The sequence below is a fragment of the Octopus sinensis genome, unplaced genomic scaffold, assembly GCF_006345805.1.
Source record: "Octopus sinensis unplaced genomic scaffold, ASM634580v1 Contig20125, whole genome shotgun sequence".
Classification (NCBI taxonomy): domain Eukaryota; kingdom Metazoa; phylum Mollusca; class Cephalopoda; order Octopoda; family Octopodidae; genus Octopus; species Octopus sinensis.
In genome coordinates this window covers 7,501-17,500 of record NW_021836909.1, presented here as the reverse complement: position 1 = coordinate 17,500, position 10,000 = coordinate 7,501, and the positions used below count along the sequence as shown (strand labels likewise).

At 46.6% G+C, this 10,000-nt stretch overlaps 1 protein-coding gene across 1 annotated transcript in view; it reads left to right on the top strand.

Annotated features, from left to right (window-relative positions):
- Positions 1-10,000, top strand: part of LOC115232241 (putative ankyrin repeat protein RF_0580) — a 20,578-nt gene that overhangs the window by 3,742 nt on the left and 6,836 nt on the right. The window contains exon 3 of the mRNA XM_029802079.2: positions 146-183. Within this exon, the coding sequence (XP_029657939.1) occupies positions 146-183 (38 nt within the window). The remainder of the gene's footprint in view (positions 1-145; positions 184-10,000) is intronic.

Sequence of the window (10,000 nt, the reverse complement as noted above, 5' to 3'; positions counted from 1 at the left end):
GTGAGTATGTGTGTAATAATTGCTGTAATTAAGTTATTGTGACCTAATTACATTTGTTTTCTTTAATGACCTAATAACTATTATCTCAAGCTGTGTGATGTTTGCTTTTTTTTCATGTTTTTCTTTCCTCATCCATTACTTTCAGGCGAAACAATGAATTGGTGTCTCTCTTGCTGAACCAGGTTAGTTAATAAATACGTATTATATACACTCTCCAGTATCTTATTGATCTGTATAATATAAATACTATCAAGGTACCAGTGAAATAATGGGGATAGATTTAATCACAAGTACTACACAACACTTGTGTTTGTGGAGGAATTGTATATTGATCATGTTGATGTTGATATTAGCGGTGTGGACAGTCCAACTGACCACCATCACTGATAATAATATCTTTAATGGTCAAATGAAACTACGTCATTACGAGATGAACCAAAATATAACAGACATCATGTGTATATATGTATATACATATATATATATATATATATTAATTGTTTCAGGCATTTGACTGCGGTCATGCTGGGGCATCACCTTGAATTTTTAGTCAACTGCATCGATCCCAGTCCTTTCTTTTATTTTAAGCATATCACTTATCCTCTCAGCCTCTTTACCGAACCGCTACACACACACACACACACATATGCAAACACTAACTCACACACACACACATACATAGGCACACACATAGACACACTCCTGTTATGAAGCTTCTTTCAGTTTTCATTTACCAAATCCACTAACAAGATTTTGTTCAGCCCTAGGTAAGGGTAGAATATACTTGCCTGAGTTTCCATGCAGAGGGATTCAACGTGGAACCGTATTTGGCTGGGAAAAAAGCTTCTTACACTACAACCATGTATATATGGATGTGTGTGTCTAGCTATTTCTTTCTTTCTATCTCTCTCTCTCTCTATCGATCTATCTATCTATCTATCTATCTATCTATCTATCTATCTATCTATCTATCTATCTATCTATTTATCTATCTATCTATCTACCTATCTATCTATCTATCTATCTATCTAATCTATCTTTCTATCTATCTGTCTATCTTTCTATCTACCTCTCTATCTATCTATCTATTTATCTATCTATCTGTCTATCTTTCTATCTATCTATCTATCTATCTATCTCTCTCTCTATCTATCTATCTATCTATCTATCTATCTATCTATCTATATGTCTGTCTGTCTGTCTGTCTGTCTGTCTGCCTGTCTGTCTAGCTGTCTGCCTGTCTTTCTGTCTCTCTAGCTCTCTCTCTGTCTATCTGTCTATCTATCTATTTATCTATCTACCTATCTATCTATCTATCTTTCTATCTATATGTCTATCTTTCTATCTACCTTTATCTATCTATCTATCTATCTATCTATCTATCTATCTATCTATCTATCTATGTATCTATGTATCTATGTATCTATCTATCTATGTATCTATGTATCTATCTATCTATCTATCTATCTATCTATCTATCTATCTATCTATCTACCTATCTATCTATCTATCTTCAAATTGCACCTTCACATTCCACAACACATCGTGGAAAACACCAAAAAAAAACAATAATTTATAAAGTAATAAACAAAAAAACAAGAAGAACAGAAAATGCACCGCAGGAAAAAATCGAAAAATGCCTTCGTCCTGCATGGGACTCCAAGGAATATATCAGTTGGGGAAACAAAATTGGTACAGTCCAAGTACGTTTCCTCAACGAAAGTTTAGCAAAACGTTTTTCCACATTGAAGCTACATTCGGACGACTGGATGATACCAGTCTATTTAAACAAAAGGGTCACGAAAGTCCAAATAAAAAACATACCATTTGATGTCGAAACACAATGGTTGGTCTCTGCCATCTGCTTTGAAATGTCAGAGACAATGTCAGAGACAAACATCTGGAAATCGCGTGGTTCTAGGAGAGAAAGACTATGTGGGCAAATCAATCGAATTCCTGCTTCAATTGGATGAAGCAGCAAGAGAGAAGATCCCACCGCTATAGAACTGCCAGGAGGCTACAAACTCTATATAGTGGTTGAGGGCAGGCGACCACGCTGCTATTTGTGTGGAAGCGAAACACACTTGAAAAAGACGTGCCCAACCATGCACACCAGAGCAAACAAACAACAACCACTACTACAACCAAAGCACTCCGGAAAAAAAGCTTACTACCCACACCACATCAAGACAGAAGACGACAAGAGAAGCACACCAAGCTAATCCGTCATCAACCAAAAACCACTCGACACCTGAAAAATACCAACACCACAACAACAGCAAACCCAAAGGAACAGAAAAACAAAGAAAACACACACAAACTGATCCCCCATCCCTTATACCGCACTCAACACACACAAGCACTCAACAACCAACAACAACTAAAACAACAACACAACCACTTACACAGACATACATAGAAGCCCAACACACCCCCCTACCCCCTTTGATTCCTCAGAAATTTCGTCGGAAGACGAAACCAGTGAGGAATGGCAAATAGCTACAAAAAGAAGGAAAATAAGAGCAGAAACACAACCAAACCAAATGCAAACGCGAACAAAGCAGGGGAAATACATCTCCGAAGACATTTCAAAACCCAACGCAAACAACAGCCACACCAACACAAAAAAAACATATACAGCAAACATGCTCACAGCCATAGACACCAAAAACACAAATTTGATGGAATACATCCAATCAAAAAAAAACATAACAGAAGAGGACATAAAAACAAACAATCACCCATACACACACCACCAGACCACATCAAAATATTACACATCTCCAAAAGTCTGCACACACACCAAAGGCATTTTCCCCAGTGCGGTTGGTAAATGCCAAAAATATCTCACAAAGAAACTGTACTGGGATCTTCTCGAGGACAAACCAACGGAGGAGAAAGCAAAAACTTTCTAATTCATTAGAACTATGATCAAGATTGGTTGTGAAATGCGCGTGGCTGGGGGTCATCTTGGAAACAAGGGTACCTCTTAATGACATAAAGTCACATAAGTTAGAATCATAGCCCTCAGCGAGACCAGACTCCACAATCCGCGGGCCCTAAAGACCATGTTTTGGCGGACAATTAACATTTATTTTTCCCCCTGTCTGCCGAGAATGGGCGGTAGTGGCACCGCGGTACTTTTCACAAGAGTCTGGATCTCAAAGTAAGGACAATATCGTAGACCGGAGGTAGACTGGTCGTCCGGATGTCGACGGCAGCAATGGGTGCGCTTTTCGACTCGTATCAGTTACGCACCGCCTTAACAGGTCGGGCGGATTTCTTTCAACGTCTAGAAGTTCTTGGGAACGTCTCGTCCTTTACTCTTAGTGGGGGATTGGAATGCTACCTTGGACACGCATGTAGACTACGTGGGTAGAGATAGGAATAGACGGGATGCAAATGCCTCAGAGACCTGCTCAGACGCTTTCAACTGTCTGACAGGTTCCGACTAGACCACCCGAATGCGCCAACGTGGACATGGAGCAACCGCATCGGGTCGTCGAGATCTCTAGATAGGATACTGTGTAGGACAGTAGATAGAGATAGCATGGATGTCCACAATTCCACATAGTCAGCTACACGGATCACAAACTGTGACATGTACGACTAGACTTAGTAAGACACTTAGGCAGGGTCCCGGATACTGGAAACTAAACCGCGTCTCCCATCGAGACAAGTTTTCAGAGACCGGATTAGCACACTAGTACAGAGGGCTTTGACGGGAGCCATCATCAACAACAAATGGTGGTTTGCCCTCAAGAGAGCAGTAAAAGCAGAAGCGATTAGGTACAGCAAAGCACTAGCCATAGATAGAAATAGAGTAGAGGTGAGCTAGTTAAGAAGCTAGAAGAGGCAATTAGAAGCGGCATCGCATCCGACGTTTTGGCGGCGAGGTTGGCCCTCGACCAACACTTCAACGCCAAACACGAAGGATGTGCTGTCAGAGCTAGAATGCGTGCTCTAAGGAACGAAGGTGTTGGAGCCGCGAGAGAGGCCCGGGTTGCAGAGGCGCAACAGGCAACAAAGCCACCATTCGGTCATGGTAGATGAACAGGGGCGCGAATTGCTCGAGCCAAGTAAAATGTGTGAGGCCTTTCAGCAGCATTTTGCCCGACTGTTCGGAACGAGTGGAGGGCAAGAACGTAGGGTGGACTTCAGTGCCTACCTACATAGCCTACCACGACTCTCGACAAGAAGGCAGGGTGCTGCGAAGGTGCCATCACGGCGGCGGAAGTGCGGGAAGGATGGCAGACAGAATGCTCGAGGGACAAATCACCGGTTTGGATGGTCTACCCTACGAGCTTTACAATTGTATGCCAGACTTTTTGGAGATCTCTTGGCGGCGGTGTACTGCAACTGGCAGCAAAACGGGAGCATTCCTGGTTTTGTGAGCCGAGGAGCCGTAACATGCTGAAGAAAGATCTAAACAAGGAAAATGTAATATATAACTTTAGGCCCATCACTCTGCTTAATGCAGACTTGAAAATTTTGGCAAAGGTGCTAGCCAAGAGGTTGGCGCTGGTCATCGAGAAACTGGTCGTCAAGGCACAAACATGCGCCGTGCCAGGCCGGACCATCCATGATAACCTCCATCTGATGCGCTAATCATAGACAGGGTAGTTAACGAACCTGGCATGGGTGGGGCCCTGATCAACTTGGATCAATCGAAAGCTTTGATAGGGTAGACCATCGATACTTGGGGGCAGTCCTGAGAGCGGCTGGTTTCGGTCCCGTCTTCCGCGGCTGGATAGCTGCCTTGTACAGAGGCATCCGTTCGGTAATTCGCGTAAATGGACATCTATCGAGACCTTTCGACATTGCACGTTCGGTCGTCAGGGATGCCCCCTCTCGGCGCTTCTATACGTATTGACTCTTGAGCCACTACTGCGGAAGCTGGCGACTCTGAGGGGCATCCCGCGAGAATTGGGATGCGGGACGAGCGTGTCTGCATACGCGGACGACGTCACCGTCATAGTGTCTAGCCACGAGCACATCGAGCTGGTCGGCGAGACACTGAAAAACTACGAAGCGGTGACAGGAGCGAAAATCAACCGGGAAAAGTCAGTGGGCTTGCGATTAGGCACCTGGAGAAGCAAGCCCATGCCGTCCACCAGCGCCTCCGTCGTGGGATGCTAGACCGACGGCCCGGTTGAGTTGCTCGGGGTCTGGTTTGGTCCGGACCTCCAAGTGGAGAAGAACTGGAACGAGATAATGAGTAGGGTGGTCACTCTCGCCCGGCAATGGGCCGAGAGGAAACTGTCCCTAAAAGGTCGAGCGGAGGTGGCGAACACGTACATCCCGTCCGTCATCTACTACCGCCTGACCGTCGTACCTTGTGCCGACCCTACCATCACCAAACTACAACGCATCCTCTTTCGCTTCTTGTGGAAAGGATGCGTCCCGATGGTCAGGCGATCCATTTGCTGTCAACACCCGTTAAAAGGAGGGCTGGGCATGCCGTGGTTGATGATGCGCAGACACGCGCTGAGACTGCGACATCTCTGGTTCTATGTAGACGACGGTAAACAGGTGTGGTCGCCGTTTATGAGGCACGCTTTCCCGCAGCTCGTCTCCATGACCGAACTGCAGTCGTGGATCAAAAAGAGGCCGAGGAAGGGCGAATGGCACCACGAGTGTCGCGTTGCTCTCACGAGTGTCGCGTTGCTCCAAAGCATTCTATAGGGGTTTAGTGGAGGGGAGGTACGACGACGAGCTCGGGGCGAACCTGGACGTCGACGAGGAGTACCTGACCCGCCTGTTCAGGACGACTTTCGGGCCAGGGCCCATGGACAACTTCCAGAGATCCCTGGCCTGGCAGTGCTACCGAGAAGCGCTACCCGTTCGGGATAAGCTCTACAGACACGGCTCGAGAACACAGGGCCGACCTGCCCAGATGCGGTCAGAGCGACGAAACCGTTCTGCACGCACTCGTTCAGTGTCCAACAATTTCCGACCTGTGGGCTTATGTTGAACAACTGCTGTCATGTGTGGACGAGTCGGTTTATCAGCTGAGTCTATCGTCAATATTGTCACGCCTTCTTCCTTCAAACGGGAAGGAAGAGCTATTTTCATCATCCTTGTGGCTATGGCGAAAGAATGTATCTGGTGGACGCGTCTGAAAGGATTGGAGACAAACACTTTCCACCTCTGGTCAATCTCTCATCAACTTCTTCAGTATCACTTGAAGAGGAAAGTGAGAGTAGAGAGGCACGTTTTGTCTAGTGAATGTTTTAAAAAAAAGATGGGTGAATGTAGCAAGAATGGCACGTATGAATGACGAAGCCACCTTGAGCATAGTCCTATGAACCCAGAAATCAAAAACAGAGAGTTGCTTATTAGCAAAAAAAAAAAAAAAAAATATAAAATGTGACTTCATTGACCGAGGTTACCGTGGTCTTTTCCGTAGGCTTTTCTTTCCATGGGTAACCTCACCTGTCCTCCCCTTTACACTTCATATTGACATTTCTGTGATAACGATCCCTATTGATCAATTTTTTTTTTCCTCTCCCCCCTTTTTTTTTAACCCCCTTTTTTGTCCTCTTTCTCTCCTTTTACGATCCCTTTTGATCGAAACTCCCCCTTCCTTTTTTTTTTTTTAAACCTTCAAAAGAAAGCTCTACCTTGTAATTTGTTCTATCTGTGTGCAGCCCTGTGTGGCTAATAAAGAAACATATCTATTATCTATCTGTCTGTCTGTCTCTCTATCTCTCTCTGTCTATCTATCTATCTACCTATCTATCTATCTATCTATCTATCTATCTGTCTGTCTGTCTCTCTATCTCTCTCTCTGTCTATCTATCTATCTATCTATCTATCTATCTATCTATCTATCTATCTATCTGTCTCTCTATCTCTCTCTCTGTCTATCTATCTATCTATCTATCTATCTATCTATCTATCTATCTATCTATCTATCTATCTGTCTATCTGTCTCTCTATCTCTCTCTCTGTCAATCTATCTATCTATCTATCTATCTATCTATCTATCTATCTATCTATCTATCTATCTGTCTGTCTGCCTGTCTCTCTCTCTATCTCTCTCTGTCTATCTATCTATCTATCTATCTATCTATCTATCTATCTATCTATCTATCTATCTATCTATCTGTCTGTCTGTCTCTCTATCTCTCTCTCTGTCAATCTATCTATCTATCTATCTATCTATCTATCTATCTATCTATCTATCTATCTATCTATCTATCTGTCTATCTATCTATCTAAAGGATACCTCCTAAATGACATCAAGTCACATGATTTGGGAATCATAGCCATAAGTGAGACCAGACTCCACGAGCCACGGGCCCTAAAGTCCATGTTTGGCGGACAGTTTAACATTTATTTCGCTCCCTGTCTGCCGAGGATGGGCGGTAGTGGCACCGCGGTACTTTTTCACAAGAGCCTGGATCTCGAAGTCAAGACGATATTCGTAGACCCGGAGGTAGACTGATCGTTCTGGATGTTGACGGCAGCAATGGGTGCGCTTTTCGACTCGTATCAGTCTACGCACCGCCCTTAACAGGTCGGGCGGATTTCTTTCGACGTCTAGAAGTATTCTTGGGAACGTCTCGTCCTTTACTCTTAGTGGGGGATTGGAATGCTACCTTGGACACGCATGTAGACTACGTGGGTAGAGACAGAAACAAAGGGGATGCAAATGCCTCAGAGACCTGCTCAGACGATTCCAACTGTCTGACAGGTACCGACTCGACCACCCAAATGCACCAACGTGGACATGGAGCACCGCAGTGGGTCGTCGAGATCGTATCTAGATAGGATACTGTGTAGGACAGTAGACAAGGATAACTTAGGATGTCCACAATTCCACACAGTCAGCTACACGGATCACAAATTGGTGACGTGTACGCTAGACTTAGATAAGGCACATAGACAGGGTCCTGGGTACTGGAAACTGAACGCATCATTCCCGTCCAGACAAGTTTTCAGAGACCGGATTAGCACACTAGTAAAGCGGGCTTTGACGGGAGCCATCATCAACAACAAATGGTGGTTTGCCCTCAAGAGAGCAGTAAAAGCAGAAGCGATTAGGTACAGCAAAGCACTAGCCATAGATAGAAATAATAGTAGAGGGTGAGCTAGTTAAGAATCTAGAAGAGGCAATTAGAAGCGGCATCGCATCCGACGTTTTGGCGGCGGGGTTGGCCCTCGACCAACACTTCAACGCCAAACACGAAGGATGTGCTGTCAGAGCCAGGATGCGTGCTCTAAGGAACGAAGGTGTTGGAGCCGCGAGAGAGGCCCGGGTGGCAGAGGCGCAACAGGGCAACAAAGCCACCATTCGGTCACTGGTAGATGAACAGGGGCGCGAATTGCTCGAGCCAAGTAAAATGTGTGAGGCTTTTCAGCAGCATTTTGCCCGACTGTTCGGGACGAGTGGAGGGCATGAACGTAGGGTAGATTTCAGTGCCTACCTACATAGCCTGCCACGGCTCTCGACAAGAAAGGCAGGGTGCTGCGAAGGTGCCATCACGGCGGCGGAAGTGCGGGAAGCGATGGCAGAATGCTCGAGGGACAAATCACCGGGTTTGGATGGTCTACCCTACGAATTTTACTATTGTATGCCAGACTTGTTTGGAGACTTCTTGGCAGCGGTGTAACTGCAAATGGCAGCAAAACGGGAGCATACCCGGTTTTGTGAGTCGAGGAGCTGTAACTCTGCTGAAGAAAGATCCAAACAAGGAAACATTATAGATAACTTTAGGCCAATCACTCTGCTCAATGCAGACCTGAAAATTTGACAAAGGTGTTAGCCAGAGGTTGGCGCTTGTCATGGAGAAACTGGTCGACAACGCACAAACGTGCGCCGTGCCGGGCCGGAGCATCCATGACAACCTCCATCTGATGCGCTACATCATAGACAGGGTAGTTAACGAACCTGGCATGGGTGGGGCCCTGATCAACTTGGATCAATCGAAAGCCTTTGATAGGGTAGACCATCGATACTTGGAGGCAGTCCTGAGAGCGGCTGGTTTCGGGCCCGTCTTCCGCGGCTGGATAGTTGCCTTGTACAGAGGCATCCGTTCGGTAATTCGCGTAAATGGACATCTATCGAGACCCTTCGACATTGCACGTTCGGTCCGTCAGGGATGCCCCCTCTCGGCGCTTCTATACGTATTGACTCTTGAGCCACTACTGCGAAGCTGGCGACTCTGAGGGGCATCCCGCGAGAATTAGGATGCGGACGAGCGTGTCCGCATACGCGACCGACGTCACCGTCATAGTGTCAAGCCACGAGCACATCGAGCTGGTCGGCGAGACACTGAAAGACTACGAAGCGGTGACAGGAGCAAAAATCAACCGGGAAAAGTCAATGGGCTTGCGGCTCGGCACCTGGAGAAGCAAGCCCATGCCGTCCACCAGTACCTCCGTCGTGGGACGCTGGACAGACGGCCCGGTTGAGTTGCTCGGGGTCTGGTTCGGGCCGGACCTCCAAATGGAGAAGAACTGGAACGAGATAACGAGTAGGGTGGTCACTCTCGCCCAGCAATGGGCCGAGAGGAAACTGTCCCTAAAAGGTCGGGCGGAGGTGGTGAACGCGTACATCGCGTCCATCATCTACTACACCGCCTGACCGTCGTACATTGTCCCGACCCTACACATCCAAACTAGAACGCATCCTCTTCCGCTTCTTGTGGAAAGGATGCGTCCCGATGGTCAGGCGATCAATTTGCTGTCAACACCCGTTAAAAGGAGGGCTGGGCATGCCGTGGTTGATGATGCGCAGACACGCGCTGAGACTGCGACATCTCCGGCTCTATGTAGACGACGGTGAACAGGTGTGGTCGCCGTTTGTGAGGCACGCATTCCCGCAACTCGTCTCCATGACCGAACTACAGTCGTGGATCAAAAAGAGGCCGAAGAAGGGCGAATGGCACCGCGAGTGTCGCGTTGCTCTCAAGCAACTCTGCCGTCCCGGGTCGACCTTGAGTGACTTCAACACAACCAAAGCATTCTATAGGGGATTAGTGGAGGGGTGGTA